Source organism: Neoarius graeffei, chromosome 27 (assembly GCF_027579695.1).
Source record: "Neoarius graeffei isolate fNeoGra1 chromosome 27, fNeoGra1.pri, whole genome shotgun sequence".
Taxonomy (NCBI): domain Eukaryota; kingdom Metazoa; phylum Chordata; class Actinopteri; order Siluriformes; family Ariidae; genus Neoarius; species Neoarius graeffei.
Window position 1 is genome coordinate 9596560 of NC_083595.1, and position 21366 is coordinate 9617925.

Below are 21366 nucleotides of genomic sequence, written 5' to 3' on the forward strand. Positions count from 1 at the left end.
GCATTCTGTTTTTATTTACAATTTGTACTTTGTCCCAACTTTTTTGGAATTGGGGTTGTATTTGATGGTAAGAATGTCTTTTTTATTTTTCAAGAATTATTATTATGATTATTATTATTGCATTTGGGCGGCACGGTGGTGTAGTGGTTAGCACTGTCGCCTTACAGCAAGAAGGTCCGGGTTCGAGCCCCGTGGCCGGCGGGGGCCTTTCTGTGCGGAGTTTGCATGTTCTCCCCGTGTCTGCGTGGGTTTCCTCCGGGTGCTCCGGTTTCCCCCACAGTCCAAAGACATGCAGGTTAGGTTAACTGGTGACTCTAAATTGACTGTAGGTGTGAATGTGAGTGTGAATGGTTGTCTGTGTCTATGTGTCAGCCCTGTGATGACCTGGCGACTTGTCCAGGGTGTACCCCGCCTTTCGCCCGTAGTCAGCTGGGATAGGCTCCAGCTTGCCTGCGACCCTGTAGAAGGATAAAGCGGCTAGAGATAATGAGATGAGATGAGATAAATTCCAGTGGTAATCAAGCTGCTCACTAGCACAGTAGCCAGAGACATTTTTCGAGATATGTTCTGTAAATAATAATGAGATGAGATTATCGCATTTTTCACAAATTGCTCCTGTCATTTCACCAGTTTGTTTACATTCTAAGCGGAAATGATTTTGTTGGATGTTTTGTATAAAGCTTTTATTTATCGAATTTGTAAAAAATAAAAATGCTCCGTTTCTCAAAATCCAATGAATGTGGATAGAATAAAGCAGTTATTCCACTCAATCTTGTCATACATGGATTAAAGCCAACTCGGTGCTACGTGTCTCGTCAGCTATCAGCTCATGTATGACTCAATTCCATGTAATAACTGTTAAATACGTGTGTGTGTGTGTGTGTGTGTGTGTGTGTGTGCGCGCTGTTCTGTAGTAGGAGGCTCTGCTACAGTTTGTCCAGTGACATGGATTTTATAAACCTATGGCAGGTGCGAAAGAGAAAACATCATCTGCATGTTTACATATAAAACTTATGATCAGTTCATATTAAATTATACTCTGTATCCAGCATAAAGCTGTCCAGGATGTCAATATTTATATTCAGGGATGGAATATCCTTGAGTAACTGTACTTCGTTCCTATACTTCAAGAGAAAAACTCAATCTTGTCATACATGGATTAAAGCCAACTGGGTGCTACGTGTCTCGTCAGCTATCAGCTCATGTATGACTCAATTCCATGTAATAACTGTTAAATACGTGTGTGTGTGTGTGTGTGCGCGCTGTTCTGTAGTAGGAGGCTCTGCTACAGTTTGTCCAGTGACATGGATTTTATAAACCTATGGCAGGTGCGAAAGAGAAAACATCATCTGCATGTTTACATATAAAACTTATGATCAGTTCATATTAAATTATACTCTGTATCCAGCACAAAGCTGTCCAGGATGTCAATATTTATATTCAGGGATGGAATATCCTTGAGTAACTGTACTTCGTTCCTATACTTCAAGAGAAAAACTTTAATTTATTCCTTTACAAGTCTCTTCTCTAATCCACCCAATAACTCGATACAATAGATTTCATTTACATTTCAGTTTAAAACATCCAATCAGTGTAGAAAAAAAAAAATCAAGAATCGTGAATTGTGGCAGTTTGTCGTCTTCTCATGCCACACAATATAGGGTTGTGTTTGAAAATGCTGGGGTATGTAAAGACTTGTATGTGTCTCCTTTGACTTAAGAAAAGGCATGAACTAATCTAATGTGAAAAACAAAATAGCATTGTTGCACTGGTTTAAGGTGGGTGGAGCACAGAAGCACGGCAGGCCAGAACTGAGTTCTCAAAACTCTTTATTTTAGCTTTTCAGCTGTCATTTACGGTACCACTCTCCCAGTCACACACACACAAGCGTTCTGGTTGGGGAGAGATCTCTTCCTCTGCTCTCTCTCTCTCTCCTTTTATAGGGCGTGGTCACTGGGGAAGGCACACAAATGCAGGTTAACTAACATCAGGTGTAGTGATTCTGCCACTTACCTTCCCTGACTCTGCCCTCCGTTTACAGACCGATGCTTGACCACGCCCCCGCTGCCACTATGGGGTGCCAAGTGTCACCGGGCTCATTTCGTGGACGAAATGCATTTCGTCCATCACAGAATGCATTTCGTCCACGAAATGGGCCCGGTGACACTTGGCACCCCATATGCCACAAGCATGTTGAGGGACGTTTTGCTATTTGCTCACATTAACTGACTCAAATTAACCAAGTTAGCCTTTTCTTTGTTAATGCTAGGTTAGACTAGCATCGATTCCAGTAGCTTAACATAGCAAGGTGAGAGGTTCAGTTCCAGCTCCTGGTTCTTCACGGGATATTTAAGTTTTGGTTAATTCATTAGCAATCTTTATTGGGTTAGTCATTGTAGCGAGACCCTGATGTGGGTGGAGCACAGAAGCACGGCAGGTGGTTGTTTGCGTTTGAAGTATTTGTCTTTATTGCTGCTTTTCAGCATAGGACTCAAAAAACTCTCTCTCTCTCTCTCTCTCTCTCTCTCACACACACACACAGGAAAGTATCGAGCCCTCGGCCCCGACCTCCCCTTCTCACTCTCTTCTGATAGGGCGTGGTCACTGGAGGAAACACACAAACACACGTTAATTGACAACAGGCATAGTAACATGACCACTCACCTTCCCTGACTCCGCCCTCCATTCACAGATTGCCACTCGGCCACACCCCCGCTGCCACAGTCATGTACATGAGTAGCACTTCCATCGTTCAACTTACAGATTAAATGTTTTCAGGCAAAACGGCATCATTGCTTTATTATAAAAGTAATAAATGTTCCTTTTCAATGAAAATGTGACACTACCTTCATTTCACAAGTTAAACCTTTCACTTTTTAATACTTGAGTACATTTAAAAGTTGTCTTGCTTTCACTTGAGTACATTAAAAGTGCTTTAGTTTTCGAGATACCCCTACATACAATATATGGAGTCTTGAATAAAAGTATTTGACTCCAGACCTGGTTAAATTTACCTATTCCAAAATAAAGCCACACCTGAATCCATGTAGTTTCACAATGCAAGCTCTCATTGATCCCAACATTGGTGTGCTATTGGGCGGGGGGCTATCCTACATCTGTGAAAAACTGAAAGTGAATATCTAGATGCATTGAGGAAATACAGTCCAACAAACACAGACCTACACAAGCATCCATCCATCATACATAACCGCTTATCCTGTGCAGGGTTGCAGGCAAGCTGGAGCCTATTCTAGCTGACTGTGGGTGAGAGGCGGGGTACACCCTGGACAATTCACCAGATCATCGCAGGGCTGACACACAGAGACAAACAACCATTCACACTCACACCTACAGTCAATTTAGAGCCACCAATTATCCTAACCTGCATGTCTTTGGACTGTGGGGGAAACCAGAGCACCCAGAGGAAACCCATACAGACACTGGGAGAACATGCAAACTCCACACAGAAACGCCCTCGTCAGCTGCTGGGCTCGAACCCAGAATCTTTTTGCTGTGAGGCAACAGTGCTAACCACTACACCACTGTGTTGCCCATATTTTATGCATTTTTAACTTCCAATTAGACTCCTTGATAGAACCACAGTCTTCATAGATATTATCTATGGGGAAAGCCATGGCCTAATGGTTAGAGAAGCAGCTTCAAGACCAAAAGGTTGCTGGTTTGATTCCCTGGATCAGCAGGAATGGCTGAAGTGCCCTTGAGCAAGGTACCTCACCCCCAACTGCTCCCCAGGCTGCTCTGGGTATGTTGCTCTGGATAAGAGCATCTGCTAAATGTGATTAATGTCTCTCATCTCATTATCTCTAGCCGCTTTATCCTGTTCTACAGGGTCGCAGGCAAGCTGGAGCCTATCCCAGCTGACTATGGGCGAAAGGCGGGGTACCCTGGTCATCACTGGGCTGACACATAGACACAGTCAACCATTCACACTCACATTCACACCTACGGTCAATTTAGAGTCACCAGTTAACCTAACCTGCATGTCTTTAGACTGTGGGGGAAACCGGAGCACCTGGAAGAAACCCACGCGGACAAGGGGAGAACATGCAAACTCCACACAGGAAAGCCCTCACCAGCCACGGGGCTCGAACCCGGACCTTTTTGCTGTGAGGCGACAGCGCTAACCACTACACCACTGGTGCTGCCCAATGATTAATGTAATGTAATATATTAAATTGTCCAAGGTAAACCTTTAAGAGCATTATGTGATAAGGAAAATGCTTCACTTTTGTAGATTTGATTCACAAGTTAATAGTTTAATAACTTAAATATTTAATAATTCTGCCAGAGAAAAAGAGCAGTTCAGAGAAATCCCATATTGAAGCCCAATACTACCATGACACTCATGTCCTGTGTGGAGTTTGCATGTTCTCCCCATGTCTGCGTGGGATTCCTCCGTGTGCTCCGGTTTCCCCCACACTCCAAAGACATGCAGGTTAGGCTAATTGGTAGGTGTGAATGTGAGCATGAATGGTTGTTTGTCTCTGTGTTAGCCCTGCGATAACCTGGCGACTTGTCCAGGGCGTACCCCGCCTCTTGCCCATAGTCAGCTGGGATAGGCTCCAACTTGCCTGTGACCCTGTAGTACAGGATAAGCAACTACAGATAATGGATGGATGGATCTTATTTCAGCTGCTTAACAAACAGACTATGCAATGAAAGTCTTTGGCAGAAGCAAAAACATTCATGCAACAAAAGGAGGATTTGATGTCTGCTTGTCTGAGGAGCAAAGCTTCAACTGTTGGGGCAAAGGTCAGGGTTGACTGGTTGGCTTTGCATTATGTAAAATATTACGAGATGGCTGATAAGAGCATATAGAGTGGTGCTTGAAAGTTTGTGAACCCTTTAGAATTTTCTGTATTTCTGCATAAATATGACCTAAAACAACATCAGATTTTCACACAAGTCCTAAAAGAAGATAAAGAGAACCCAGTTAAACAAATGAGACAAAATATTATACTTGGTCATTTATTTATTGAGGAAAATGATCCAATATTACGTAACTGTGAGTGGCAAAAGTATGTGAACCTTTGCTTTCAGTATCTGGTGTGTCCCCCTTGTGCAGCAATAACTGCAACTAAACGTTTCTGGTAACTGTTGATCAGTCCTGCATGCTGGCTTGGAGGAATTTTAGCCCGTTCCTCCATACAGAATAGCTTCAACTCTGGGATGTTGGTGGGTTTCCTCACATGAACTGCTTGCTACAGGTTCTTCCACAAAATTTCGATTGGATTAAGGTCAGGACTTTGACTTGGCCATTCCAAAACATTAACTTTATTCTTCTTAAACCATTCTTTGGTAGAATGACTTGTGTGCTTAGGGTTGTTGTCTTGCTGCATGACCCACCTTCTCTTGAGATTCAGTTCATGGACAGATTTCCTGACATTTTCCTTTAGAATTCGCTGGTATAATTCAGAATTCATTGTTCCATCAATGATGGCAAGCTGTCCTGGCCCAGATGCAGCAAAACAGACCCAAACCATGATGGTACCACCACCATGTTTCACAGATGGGATAAGGTTCTTATTCTGGAATGCAGTGTTTTCCTTTCTCCAAACATAACTCACTTAAACCAAAAAGCTCTATTTTGGTTTCATCCATCCACAAAACATTTTTCCAATAGCCTTCTGGCTTGTCCATGTGATCTTTAGCAAACTGCAAACAAGCAGCAATGTTCTTTTTGGAGAGCACTGGCTTTCTCTTGCAACCCTGCCATGCACACCATTGTTGTTCAGTGTTCTCCTGATGGTGGACTCATGAACATGAACATTAGCCAATGTGAAAGAGGCCTTCAGTTGCTTAGAAGTTACCCTGGGGTCTTTTGTGACCTCGCCGACTATTACACGCCTTGCTCTTGGAGTGATCTTTGTTGGTCGACCACTCCTGGGGAGGGTAACAATGGTCTTGAATTTCCTCCATTTGCACACAATCTGTCTGACTGTGGATTGGTGGAGTTCAAAAACTCTTTAGAGATGGTTTTGTAACCTTTTCCAGCCTGATGAGCATCAACAACGCTTTTTCTGAGGTCCTTTGTTCATGCCATGATGCACTTCCACAAACATGTTTTGTGAAGATCAGACTTTGATAGATCCCTGTTCTTGAAATAAAACAGGGTGCCCACTCACACCTGATTGTCATCCCATTGATTGAAAACACCTGACTCCAATTTCACCTCCAAATTAACTGCTAATCCTAGAGGTTCACATACTTTTGCCACTCACAGATATGTAATATCGGATCATTTTCCTCAATAAATAAATAAATGACCAAGTATAATATTTTAGTCTCATTTGTTTATCTGGGTTCTCTTTATCTACTTTTAGGACTTGTATGAAAATCTGATGATGTTTTATGTTATATGTATGCAGAAATATAGAAAATTCTAAAGGGTTCACAAACTTTCAATCACCACTGTATGGATGCCATGAAAGACCTTCGTGATCCTGATGAAAAGAGTTAAAAAAATCTATCAGGAACTTGGGGCATCCAAAACAGACAGAAATAAGCGTGAAGGTGTTGGCAACTGCGACCGTGAACTGGCCTAATGGTTAGGGTGTCAGCCTCTTGATTGGGAGATCACAAGTTCTACGTGCGGTCAGGTCATACCAAAGACCATCATAAAAATGGTACCTACTGCCATCTGGCAAGGCACGCTGCAATACAGATGGGAGTAGGGAAGTCAAACTCTCACGATTACCAGAGGACTAGCCCCCCACTGTAACTCTAGTTGTATAGGCGAGAGGCCGAGGGCTATGGAAATGGAGATCAGCATCACACCCATGCACCTCAACGAGCTGGTTAGTACTGGGACAGGAGACTACCTGGGAAGACCAGATCCTGGTGTGGAAGGGACTTTGACTTGACTTTGAATGGCAACTGTGGAAGAGATGCAGAACCCTTTCAACCTTCATAGGATTCCAGATCAACTGATTAACAGGGTCGCTGGTCAGGTTGCAAAAGAGCTTTGCTGTTTCCTCCACGATGGTGCAAAGCAAAATATCGCATTTATTTAAGAGTGCCTGGCAAACTGCATAAGAACAAGAAGCTTTTGGTTGGGACCAGTCAGTCAGTCATCGACTGTATCAACCATGGACAGCGCATCATCTCTAAAAAGTGAAGCCACCTCAAAAAGTCTAGTGCCCCTGCTGGCTGGTTACGGTACAATTTTTTAGCTCCGCTCATCTCCATGAGTTTCAGTGACAAAACAGCCTGTTTTCCATCTCACTTTTCTTGTCTAAACTGTCTGTCATCTATAGTGTCAAATTCGAACAGTTAGTTTTCACAATGCTGATATCTCCACATTTTTTATTTTCCCCAGAAATTAGTTTTAAAACGTTATTTGACTATAAAGTTAGAAGACATGAACACACTTGGGAATAATGTGATTGACAGCTTTCCTGGAAGAGATCAGCTATAGCTATCCAGCTAACTTCACCACAGACTTTACCATCATATACCGACTTATTTGAAATTTTCTGGACACAAACTGTTAGCCATTTCTATTAAAAACATCTGAAACATTGAGAGATTTAATAGGAAAAAGGCTAACTTAATCATGCTAGCAATATTATTTCAGCATTAATATTATTATTATTATTATTAAGTTTATATAGCACCTTTCAATTCAGACAACTTTATTAGTCCCCAAGGGGGCAATTCAGTTCAAGCAGTTCCTGAACATAAAAAAAAAAACACCACCAACAACAACCATGACAACAAGCAGCAGACAGGAGTACAATATCTCATCTCATCTCATTATCTCTAGCCGCTTTATCCTTCTACAGGGTCGCAGGCAAGCTGGAGCCTATCCCAGCTGACTACGGGCGAAAGGCAGGGTACACCCTGGACAAGTCGCCAGGTCATCACAGGGCTGGAGTACAATATGTCAGAAACAACAGGCCAGTACATAATTGTATGGAGTGGCACAGTTAAGTAACAGGGGAAGAAATGAAATAAAATAAATAAATAAATAAATAAATATAAATAAGTGGGCATACAGAGATGCATTGCACATACATGAATACAAAGTTACAAAATATGAAGATATGGCTATCCAGGTTTAAGAGCCTAATGGCAGATGGAATGAAAGATTTAGCGTATCTATTTGTCTTCGTAATAGGTGCTATAAAACGGCAGCCTGAAGGCATCACCGTGAACTCAGAGAACAGGATATGGCTATGTTGGGAAGTTATTCCTTTAGCTTTATGGACCACCTGCCTCTCCCACAAAAGACTCAAATCCCTCTGCTGGACACCAGTTATTTTAGAACAGACCTTTACAATGCTGCAAAGGCTGTTTTTGTCTTTTAAAGACAAACCACCAAACCAGCAGATGAAGGATAAAGTTAAAATGCTCTCGATAAAAGACTGATAAAACATACACAAAATTCTGTTACAGACATTAAAGGAGTTCAGCTTTCTTAATAAATGCATTCTTTGCTGGCCTCGTTTGACAATACATTCAGTATTTTTTATCAGACTTCAACTGGGAATCAAACACAGTACCTAGGTACTTGCAAGTTTAAACAATTTCGACCTCGTTCCCATGAATTGAACTTGCCCTAGGTTTTACACCGTTTTTTCTAAAATCAATGACAAGCTCTTTTGTTTTTTTCACATTAAGGTCAAGAAAATTTTCATCATACCAGTTAATAAAATCAGGCAGGGCTCTACCATGGTCCGACTCTGACCCTTGAAGGAGAGTCAGAAGTGCTGTATCGTCTGAAAATTTTACCAAGTAGCTGCCCTCTTTATGAGACCTGCAACTGTCTGTATACAGGATAAAAAGAAGGGGAGATAAAACGCAACCCTGAGGGGAGCCTGTGTTTAAAACCATGACATCTGACAAAGCTCCGTTAACTAAAACCTGCTGCTTCCTATCAGTTAAAAAGTTTAAAAGCAACAATAAGAACTCATCTCATCTCATTATCTCTAGCTGCTTTATCCTTCTACAGGGTCGCAGGCAAGCTGGAGCCTATCCCAGCTGACTACGGGCGAAAGGCGGGGTACACCCTGGACAAGTCGCCAGGTCATCACAGGGCTGACACATAGACACAGACAACCATTCACACTCACATTCACACCTACGGTCAATTTAGAGTCACCAGTTAACCTAACCTGCATGTCTTTGGACTGTGGGGGAAACCGGAGCACCCGGAGGAAACCCACGCGGACACGGGGAGAACATGCAAACTCCACACAGAAAGGCCCTCGTCGGCCACGGGGCTCGAACCCAGGACCTTCTTGCTGTGAGGCGACAGCGCTAACCACTACACCACCGTGCCGCCACAATAAGAACTGATCAGATAAATTAAAATAAGAGGAGAGTCGTTGAATTAAACTATGCGGTTGCATCTTGTTAAAAGCTGAAGAAAAATCAGCAAATAAAAGTCTCGCATGTGATTTTGGCTTCTCCAAGTGCTTGTAGATTTTGTCAAGAATGAGGAGTTTAGCATCCTCTACCCCCTTTCCAGCTTGATATGCAAACTCTAAGGGGTCTAATTTGTCACATACTAAAGAGACAATCTCATCTTTCATGATTTTCTCAAAGATTTTCATAATAAGTGATGAGAGCAACAGGCCTAAACTCAGTTAGTTGCCCAGGATTTTTTGTTTTGGGGATTGGAATTATTGTTGAACTTTTTCAAATGGAAGGAAGCTGACAATGATTGGCACACATCTGAAAGAGTGTAGAGAAAACTCCACTGAGCTGGTTAGCACAGTACCTCAGTGTGCGCCCACAGACAGCATCAGGGCCAGCAGCCTCCCTTATGTTGGTTTTCTTCAACAAAGCTGTAACCTGATCTTTGCATATCACAAAATCAGTTCGGGGTACAAGAGAATTCTTCAATGCAGAGACATTCTGAGTAAAATCACAACTTTCGAAACGAAAAAAAAAACAATTGAAAGCATTTGGTAACTCGGTATCCAATACTCCTTTAATGGCGATATGTTGCTTGGCCTCATCTTCCTGCTTATTAATACAGGCTATTGATTTAAGGCCTTGCCAAGCTACTCTGATATTACCACCTCCAAGGTAGCTTTACAATTGGAGAGAAAAAAAAAAGTCCACCAAAAGAGGGTTAGGATGTAATTCCAGTGGCGTAGCTGCCCACAGTCCCACCAAAAGGCCCATAAAGGTATGTCTCACACTGTCTGCACAGCTGCCACAGTGCCACCGGGCAACATCACCTGGAACACTGCGCCATGGAGCCACAAAGCGAACACAGAAGCACTGCCACATACAGCGCTAGTATGTCCCAAACTGCCTGCAAAGCCACCATGATGCCACCAGGTAACATCGCTCGGAACATCGAACCAAGCACAGAAACACTGCTACACAGAGCGCTGGACAACTCTGATCGTAAAAAGAGCAACAAGCTCACTGCAGTCCATTTGCGAGGAGCACAGGCATCACCCATGGCGGACTAAGGCCTGAAGGGAACCAACGCCCAAAACTGGGTCTGGAGCTACACCACAACTGGCAGACAAAACATTCAAACAAAGGACAAACATCAAATCATACAATCACAAAAAGAAAAACAAAGGGGAAAAAGAAAAAGCTCTGGTGAGAAGTGGCAGCCAAAATGCATACAGTGTACTCTCAACCAGAAACAGAAATACAGGGTGTCTGAAAATACATGCAACCCATGCCATGGCTAATAATTCTGCCTATATTAATGTTCTTGTTCTAATTTTTCAGATTTGAAGAGAGGAGACCATAACGAATAATTATTAGTCAAAATGCCTTGGAAAAAGGAGGAAAAATATTTTGTGTTACTACTTATCCATCCATCCTTTATCTGTAGCCACTTATCCTGTTCTACAGGGTCGCAGGCAAGCTGGAGCCTATCCCAGCTGACTATGGGCGAGAGGCGAGGTACACCCTGGACAAGTCGCCAGGTTATCGCAGGGCTGACACATAGACGCAGACAACCATTCACACTCACGGTCAATTTAGAGCCACCAAGTAACCTAACTTGCATGTCTTTGGACTGTGGGGGAAACCAGAGCACCCAGAGGAAACCCACACAGACACGGGGAGAACATGCAAACTCCACACAGAAAGGCTCTCGCCGGCCGCTGGGCTTGAACCCAGGACCTTCTTGCTGTGAGGCAACAGTGCTAACCACTACACCACTGTGCCGCCATGTTATTACTTATTTGGAAACAAAATCATTCAAAATGGTGCAAGCAAAATTTTGCAGGAAGTTCAACTTCAACAACTATCCCAAAAAAGCCAAATTTATCATTGGGCTTAAATTGAAACTTAATTTTAATTGTGTTAAAATTACTCCTTTTAGTTATTCCAACTTATTTCTTTTCCTTTCATTCTAGTCAGAAATGTCCATGCAAATTGTTACCTTAATTTTTTTTAGTACAAGAACTTATCTAAATCAGAATAAATCACACATTTAAATTCTAGTTTTATGATCTGGTAATTTAAACACCAGTCAGCATCTCACTTACAGTAACAGGACTGAGTGTATACTGACATTTTAATAGTACACAAAAATGTAGCCTTCATAAAATAAATCAGGAAACTTACAACATAAAATAGCCCTGTAAAACTGTCTCAGAAAGATTGAACATATCGACAGTCATGCTCTTGAGACTGATTTGAGTTCTTTTGTATAAAAGTACATTACTTTGAACTAGGTGTAGTTAATAAACTCTCAACAGTGCACCGACTGTACAGTATGTAAACAACACATTGCAAATAACAGTGCAACATTTCGTCTTTAATTTGAGGACAGCTTAAATGTCTAACTCATCACATTTTTTTTTTTTGCACAGTGTTGCAATGTTAAGGTGGGTGGAGCACAGACGCACGGTAGGCCAGATCTGAGTTCTCAAAAAAAAAACCTTTTTATTTTAGCTTTTCAGCTTTCGCTCTCCCAGTCACACACGCGCACTCTCTCTCTCACACACACACACACACACACACACACACACACACACACACACACACACGTGTGTTCTGGTTCGGGAACGAACTCCCTTCCTCTGCTCTTCCTCTCCTCTTATAGGGCACGGTCACTGGGGAAGACACACAAACACAGGTTAATTCCCGTCAGGTGCAGTGATTCTGCCACTTACCTTCCCTGACTCTGCCCTCCATTCACAGACCGCCTCTTGACCATGCCCCTGCTGCCACATACCCCCACTGCCCGACTCAGGCCGGGGAGCCGTCAGGCCTGCAGCTGACCCCCCCTTGATGAGAGAGGAAATCTGCCACGACCATCTGCGCCCCTGGTCTGTGGACCACCTTGAACTTAAACGGCTGGAATGCCAGATTGGTAACGGGTGATCTGTGCGTTGGCATCCTTCATGCAGTGGAGCCACTGCAGGGGCGCGTGGTCCGAACAGAGGGAGAAAGGGTGCCCCAGCAGGTAGTAGCGGAGGACAAGGACTGCCCATTTGATGGCAAGGCATTCCTTTTCTATGGTGCTGTACCTGCCCTCGCGCACCAACAGCTTTTGGCTGATGTACAGCACTGGGCGGTCCTCCCCCTCCACCTCCTGGGACAGAACAGCCCCCAGCCCTCTGTCCAACACATCTGTCTGCAAAACAAAGGGGAGAGAAAAGTCAGGGGAGTGTAACAGTGGCCCCCCACACAGTGCAGCCTTTACCTCAGAGAAAGCCCGCTGGCATTGCTCTGTCCACTGGACCGGACCTGGTGCCCCCTTTTTAGTGAGATCTGTTAGCGGGCTGGTGACGTCTGAATAATTAGGTATAAACCTACGATAGTAGCCAGCCAGGCCCAGGAACTGTCTCACCCCCTTTTTGGTCTTGGGCCTCAGGCAGGCCGCAATCGCTGCGGTCTTATTAATTTGGGGACGCACCTGCCCATTGCCCAAGTGGAAGCCCAGATACTGTACTTCCACCCGCCCAATCGCGCACACTTTGGGTTGGCTGTGAGACCTGCTTGCCTCAGCGACCTAAGGACGGCCCTTAGGTGTTCTAGGTGCCGTGGCCAGTCATTACTATAAATGATGATGTCATCCAGGTATGCGGCCGCGTAGGTGGCATGGGGGCGAAGAACCCTATCCATAAGCCGCCGGAACGTAGCGGGCGCCCCAAACAGCCCAAAGGGAAGTGTGATGAACTGGTGTAAGCCAAACGGTGTGGAAAAGGCCATTTTCTCTCAGGAAAGTGGAGTCAAGGGGATCTGCCAATATCCCTTTGTCAAATCCAGTGTCGAATAAAAACGAGCCGTGCCTAGTCGATCGAGCAACTCATCAATACGAGGCATTGGGTACACATCAAATTTAGACACCACATTGACTTTTCTATAGTCCACACAGAACCGGACCAACCCGTCAGCCTTGGGAACCAAGACCACCGGGTTGCTCCAGTCACTGTGGGACTCCTCGACGATGCCCATTTCGAGCATGGCCTCGAGTTCTTCCCGAACCACCTTTTTCTTGTGTTTGGGCAGTCTGTAAGGGTGGCTGCACACTACTACCCCCGGGGGTGTCTCAATGTGGTGCTCTATGAGGTCAGTGTGGCCGGGCAGGGGTGAGAACATGTCAGAAAATTCTGTCTGCAACCGGGCGACCTCCGTGAGTTGGGTCGGGGAGAGGTGGTCTCCACAGGGGACAGGAGCGGTGGGCGATGTCAATTTTCCCCTTTGAACCTCCGGCCCCAGCTCCGCCTTCTCTGGAACCACTGACACCAATGCCACGGGGACCTCCTCATTCCAAAGTTTTAATAGATTGAGGTGGTAAATATGCTCCGGCCCGATCGAGGGCGGTCCCTGGCGCGTCGGGTATCTGGACCACTGAACCCACCTCCATTGCTGAGGATGCTGATACTGATGCTGGAGGTGCCCCGGCTCCCCGCAGCACCAGCATACCGGCCCAGGGTTTCCCTCTGCACTGGTGTTCCGGAGCTCACTCACCTGGGGGGGGGGGGGAGACACAGACACGGAAGTAGGAAATGGTAGGGCACCGCAGGTGCGGCGGGCCGGCTGGGGTGGAGTCGGCCCCCGCCTCCAGGGTGGGGGAATGGGGCGAGGACGGCAAACAGAAGGGGGGAGAGAGAGAGAGAGGAGAGGGGAGAAGAGGAGACATGCTGTCCTGCTGTCGGAACAGCTGCCATATGGTCCTCCGCCAGCTCGATGGCCTGATCCAGTGACACCGGGCGATGGCACTGGACCCACTCCGCTGTTTCTTCCGGAAGTCAGGTGATAAATGAATTGTTCCAGCGCCACCAGGTCGATGATTCCCTCGGCATCGCAGTTGTCGGCCCTCAGCCACCGCTGGCAGGCATCCCGGAGTTGCTGGCCAAACGTGAATGGCCAGCTGACCTCCTCCAGGCGCAGTGCGGGGAAGCGCTGCCGCTGCTGCTCCGGAGTGCACCCCACACGTTGGAGGACGGCTCTGCAGAGGTCAGCGTAGACCAGCCGGCTGTCGGTGGGGAGCTGTAGCGCAGCCAGCTGCGCCTCGCCCGTTAGCAGGGGGAGGAGGCGTGCCACGCGCTGTTCCACCGGCCAATCCCATGCCTCTGCTGCCTGCTCAAAAAGAGCGAGGAAGGTCTCAGGGTCATCATGCAGGCCCATCTTCATTAGGGTGAGGTGGGGAGGGTCCGCAGCAGTAGGGACGGTGGACCCCGCCAATGTGAGCAGGTGCCGGAACGCCTGGCAATCTTCCTGCTGTGCCAGCACCAGGGATTCGAACCGTTGTTCCTGCTCCTTCTGGAGGGTGGCCAGCGCCTGGTGCTGGCTCTGTTGGGCCGTGGCAAGGGCATGGACCAGGTCCTGGTAGGGGGAGGACTCCATGAGGCTGTTCTCTTCTGTACTCGGTCCTGGGTTTCGGCACCACTGTTGCAGTGTTAAGGTGGGTGGAGCACAGAAGCACGGCAGGCCAGAACTGAGTTCTCAAAAAAAACTTTTTATTTTAGCTTTTCAGCTTTCGCTCTCCCAGTCACACACGCGCACTCACACACACGCGCGTGCGTGCATTCTGGTTCGGGAAAGAGCTCCCTTCATCTGCTCTCCCTCTCCTCTTATAGGGCACGGTCACTGGGGAAGACACACAAACACAGGTTAATTCCCGTCAGGTGCAGTGATTCTGCCACTTACCTTCCCTGACTCTGCCCTCCATTCACAGACCAGTGCTTGACCACGCCCCCGCTGCCACACACAGCAGTTTATTTTTTAGCAACGTTACCTTAGGACTTGCTTTCAGATCATCCAACTCAAAGAATATCTTTTGAAACACTACAAAAGTATTTTTCAGTTCTTTTGGGAAGCTGAGGTTGAGTGCGTATATCAGCCCCATTAGCAAGGCACAGGCTCTGGGAATATCCACATCTGTTAGGACCTCTGTTCCCTCCAGGACAATCTTTGCATGGGCTGCAGGCATGCCACCTCGTGTTGTGACAATCTTCATCAGTTCACCCATAATATTCCCATCACCATCCTGGTAGGTCAGAATCAATATAGAAGAAGAAACCTTTATTTGTCACATGCACACTTAAAGCACAGTGAAATTCATCCTCTGCATTTAACCCATCTGAAGCAGTGAACACATGCACACACGCCCAGAGCAGTAGGCAGCCACACCAGAGCGCCCGGGGAGCAGTCAGGGGTCAGGTACCTTGCTCGAGGGCACTTCAGCCCAAGGCCACCCCACATTAACCTAACTGCATGTCTTTGGACTGTGGGGGAAACCGGAGCACCCGGAGGAAACCCATGCAGACACAGGGAGAACATGCAAACTCCACACAGAAAGGCTCTCATCGACCGCTGGGTTCGAACCCGGAACCTTCTTGCTGTGCTAACCACTACACCACCGTGCCGCCCCATAAAATAAAATATAAAAAACATAAATGTTTTAAGGATTTGTAGTGGGGAAATTCCACATAGACACACAGTTCTTTTATGTAAACATGCCCTCGCTATTTTTTGTTTAATTGTAGAACTCATTACATAGCCACAGCACCACAGTTATCTACTAAAAAAATTACACATTACCACTGCTGACCAAGAAAAAGCATCTAGTGTTGTGTAAAACGATTTCTTGTACTGTCGTACTGTCTGCTGATGCAGTTATTAGCTGTTGTGAATAAAATGAGTCAAAATTGTAATCACCAAACCGTAAAGCTTGCAAACGCGTTTCTCCAACTCTGTGCTCTGCTCAGTTGTGTCTTCCAGCCTTATGCTTCCAACAGGCACGTGCATGCTCTGTTCGCGCTAAACTTGTCCGAGCAGGTCGGCCTTGTACTCAGCTTTTAACAAATTTTTAAGTTGTGCTAACTGAATACACCTCTATGTTGAGTTAAGGCAGAAATATCTGTTGAAAATTCATGTATTATTGAGTTAAGACTATTTTATTTATTTTCATTTAGACCAACTTATTAAATTATCAACTCATTATAATGCATACACATAAACTTATTTTTTTATGCAGAAAAAGCCCTTGATTTTGAGCTATACTTACTAACCCCATGAATCATTTCTTAGATTGGAGGCTCAAGCTTTTTTTTTTTACACTACCTCTAGTACCAATTTACCTAGCTTTGTAACTGGTGAACACCTCGGAAAACATCAACAGACAACTAACAGAGATGACAGACATATTTGCAATTCGTCTGCTCTTTTCTGTCAAGCAGCAAAGCAACTGAGATGATAACCTTTGAAAGATCATAGCCATTAAATATTTCACACACATTAACTCAACTTCGATTGCTGGCATCATCATTTAAGAATGTATGTGGTCCTGTCACTTGGATTAACCTTCAAATTTGATGCCATAATCATTGACCACAGACCTGTGGAGCTCTAGTGCGAGTTGCAAAAACAGATGCCTTGCATAAAAGTCTCACAGCCATGAATCAAGGTGTCCAACTGCAGCGTGTTGTCTAGGCTGAGGGTCCCGAGCTTAGCGACTCACTTCGAGGGAATAAAGGTAACGAGGGCTGAATGAAGCTGAGGCACAGCTTTCTTAAAGTCAGTGAATGCCATGTCAGTGAACAGCACTGAACAACAGCAAAGTCTCATCTCATCTCATTATCTCTAGCCGCTTTATCCTGTTCTACAGGGTCGCAGGCAAGCTGGAGCCTGTCCCAGCTGACTACGGGCGAAAGGCGGGGTACACCCTGGACAAGTCGCCAGGTCATCACAGGGCTGACACGTAGACACAGACAACCATTCACACCTACGGTCAACTTAGAGTCACCAGTTAACCTAACCTGCATGTCTTTGGACTGTGGGGGAAACCGGAGCACCCGGAGGAAACCCACGCGGACACGGGGAGAACATGCAAACTCCGCACAGAAAGGCCCTCGCCGGCCACGGGGCTTGAACCTGGACCTTCTTGCTGTGAGGCGACAGCGCTAACCACTACACCACCGTGCCGCCCTCAACAGCAAAGTCGTATTTGATAAACAATCTGTGACCGCTGTAGAGACTGACAAACTAGTTGTGTAAATCATCTTAAAAGTTGATGGCTCTAGTTGATTGCTTTTTTTTTTTAATGCAGCTATTACTGCCAGTCCTCCATCCCCCCCCCCCCCCCCCCCCACGCACATTTCCACCAATTTGAGAATCAACTGAAACAAGTGTAAAATCATAAAAGTTCAACATCAAAGAAGCACCCCGGTTGTGCTAGCACAGAGCGGACATATACAAGGTACAAAAGTAGCATACAACTGAGATATTATACAAGGACAAGTCCAGATCATGGAGGTATAAAAAAAATCTATGTGAAATCGAAGGTGCATAAAAACAGTTTATTTCAGGACACTGGACCTGGAGCAAATGGACTGAGTCTTCAACAGTGTAGCGATGAATTTATCTTTAACATCTTCAACAAATGTTAACATTATATGACCTATTCTCTTTCCTTGTGACTTTTTCTCTCTTTTAGACAATGGCCTTCATCGTCCAGGGCTGGTTTAAAACCTGCTTCATCTTCCTGCTCCTTGTAGCCTTCATTGGGCTCGCCTTTGTCAACATGTACAACATCTCCTTCGAACCTTCCAAAGTGTGGCTCACCAGTGTTGGTCGACGGCTTCACTCTTTTCCCTTCTCAATAAACATCCAAAGGATGGGCAACCGAATGCTGATAAAGCAGCCTCCTTTTCTCCACCACAACCAAACAGCTGGGGAAGAGATACTCAATACCACACATGTAGTAGTGACTGTGACGAGTGGACTTAACACCACAGATTCGATCAATCAGAACGTAACAATGACAAGCGTTCCGATGACACAACATTACCACGAAGCATATCCACAAAACTACCATTTCATCATAGATGAGCCAGATATATGTGCTCAACAGAAGCCATTTTTGGTTCTCATGGTACCAGTGGCTCCTCAACAACTGGAGGCTCGCAACGCCATCCGGAGCACGTGGGGTAACGAGAGTGTTGTTCAAGAGAAAAAAGTCAATGTCTTGTTCATACTCGGCTTAAGGGGAGAAGCAGACAGGGAGAAACAGCAAAAGCAGTTGAGTTTGGAAAGCCAGAAGTACCATGACCTGATCCAGAGTAACTTCATAGACACATACAATAACCTGACCACAAAGACCATGGTGATCATGCACTGGCTCGCCACACACTGTCCTCAAGCATCCTACGCCATGAAGATAGACTCTGACATGTTCTTAAATCTGGAAAATCTCATGAGCTTGCTCCTGGCACCAGACACGCCCAAAGAAAACTACATGACTGGGATGGTTATGTGGAACCGGCCTGTCATTCGAAACAGACAATCCAAGTGGTACGTGCCAAAGGAAATGTACCCAGAGGACATCTACCCTCCATACCTGTTGGGGATGGGTTATGTCTTTTCCAATGATCTTTCAGAGAAGCTTGTCAATGTCTCGAAAGACATACAGCCATTTTACATTGAGGATGCGTACGTGGGTGCATGTTTGAAAAAACTGGGACTCACACCTTCGAATCCTCCCAACCCGTCCCAGTTCAAGGCTTATTATAATGGTGTATATAAACGCAGTGAGTTTGCCAGGGTCATCACAACTATCCTCAGCTCCCCACAGCAGCTAGTAACATTCTGGCAGGACCTAAAACGGCCGACATGATCAAGAGCAATACGTCTTTAGAGCACAATAAAAATATTCACGAGTGACCGGGAATTGGCCATGATTAAATTCAGGGGAAAATCATTGGGAGAAAAAAAAAACCCTCAGGTCTTAATGCACTGTCAAATGTTACATAAAATTCATGTCTCTGTGGATTTCTTCCAGGTCCTCTAACTCCCCTTGAAAAATTCTGGTAGGCACATTGGCGACTCTAAATTGTCCTGAAGTGTAAATGATGGTTGTATAATGTATGTGATGAACTGCCATCCCCTACAAAGTATTCCCTCCTCGTGCCCAGTACTCCATGGACAGACTCTGCTCCGCCATGAGCCTGTCCAGTACAACCAAAAATAAATAAATAAATAAATAAATAACACAAAATAATTACTACAACAATGTTCATCCCCCTTATATAGCTTGCAGGTCCATGCATGTTTTGTTAATTTAATTTTTGTTTGAAAATGACAATAGAATTCCACAGAAAACCCCCCGTTTTTTTTATTTTGTTGTTTCTTGGTGCTCATCAAATTTAATTAAATATTGACCCATTTTTAAAGGGGAACTGAAGTCATTTTTAAAATTGCTTTATTTCTTAATTAACGTGTTATTCAATTACGTTTTCGGTTTTAGTAACCTTATATCATGACTCGTATTGGCAACTAATTGCAATTAAATATTATACTTATCGGCCTATTAGTTTTTTAGCCACGTTGAATTTAGTTCATTTGGTCCACGGCAGGCGTCGCTTATCTGGGTGATCTTCACGAGACTTGCGTGAGACTTCAAAACGTGACGTGTCAGCCAGGTGTCAGTGCCGCCATTTTGAAAACTGTTTTCCAAACGAAATATTGCACAAAAACGAGTTTAAATGATGATTACTGCCTACTTTTTTCAAACTGTCCTGATTGCTATCAAAACACACAAAACTTCCGGTTTGATTACATCAGCATTCAAAAGAGGGCACGCGCATCTTTTGACAACGCTGGCAGACGCTGGTTACTTTCCCTGTGTCTGAACTCGCTCCCTACTCACTATATAGGGCACTATACAGTGAGGACGCCATTTTGTAGTGCTGTCCGAAACCTGAGTGAGGATTATTTACACCCTTTATAGTGCACTCAAAGTATCCCACAATGCATCACGAAAAGTAGTGTACAACCGATAGTCACTAACCAAAGCAATATTATCCCATCATGCATTGTGGTTGCGCTGAAAGAAATCAAATTAAGTCTCAAATTGAATTTAATAAAAGAAGAAAGTATTCAGCCTTGATTTAAAAGAACTGAAAGATGCACGTACTTTGTATTGATTAATGTGGGAAATGCGCTCAGTATAATATGGATTTATCACAAAAATACATGCATGTATTTATTATTTTGAAACCCACCAGCCGACTGATCTGGCACGTTTTAATTGTGCGACAGTAATGACGTAAATATCAGCGCGACGGACTAGTGTCCGAAAGGGTTTTTTTCATTTTACCAATGAGCTCACTATATAGTACTCTTCATAGTAATTCCCTATATAGGGAGTAGGGAGTCATGAACGAGTGAGCGATTTTGGACACAGGGTTTGATTTCCGCTGTACGTTTTACTTCTGTCCTACTATGTCTCGCACAGGTCTCAACGAATCTCATTTATGGCCATTGCTTTGACATATGGACTGATATATTACATAGCATATTTCAAACACTTGTACCTTGCTAGCAGTGACAAAATAGCGATCAAAATGCATTCCTGTATTTAATAAAATGAGATAAATAGAATTTTGATGATAAAAAAATTTGCCTTCAGGTCCCCTTTAATTGGTTTATCTTGCTTCAATATGCAGAGCTGCAGTCGACAAAAGATGGCTATTCGACAGACTATTATCTGTTCAAAGTAAAGTTACATATTTCATAATTTCAAAACACTAAGAAGGCTGTAATCATCTATCATGCATCAACTCTGTTGTAAAATTTACAATTTATTTAAAAGTATATTTTTTCCATTTCCTTAAGCATTTATGTTCTACATTATTTATTTTTCGACAGTGGTATTTATTTCATTGACAAAAGAAAAAAGATTTCTGAATATCTTTGTTTTTTAATCTGATTACATTTTGTACATCTGTAAATTGTAACTGACCAAGTTGTAAAAAAAAAGTGCCCAGTAAATGTGACTGAAATATTTATATACAGTCTGTACAAAACTGTTCTGTTAAATCATATTTTTATAGTATTTATAGATGAGTTATTTTATCAAAAAATTGAACTGGTGAATACGCTTTCTGTTAGTAACTTGCAGAAAATATT

The 21366-nt window shown here is 44.3% G+C and overlaps 1 protein-coding gene across 1 annotated transcript in view; it reads left to right on the top strand.

Moving 5' to 3' along the window:
- The window catches only part of b3galt10.1 (beta-1,3-galactosyltransferase 10, tandem duplicate 1), a 28125-nt gene extending 7026 nt beyond the window's left edge, over positions 1-21099 (top strand). The window contains exon 2 of the mRNA XM_060911381.1: positions 17894-21099. Within this exon, the coding sequence (XP_060767364.1) occupies positions 17897-19072 (1176 nt within the window). The 5' untranslated portion in view covers positions 17894-17896 and the 3' untranslated portion in view covers positions 19073-21099. The remainder of the gene's footprint in view (positions 1-17893) is intronic.
- Positions 21100-21366: the final 267 nt, after the last annotated feature.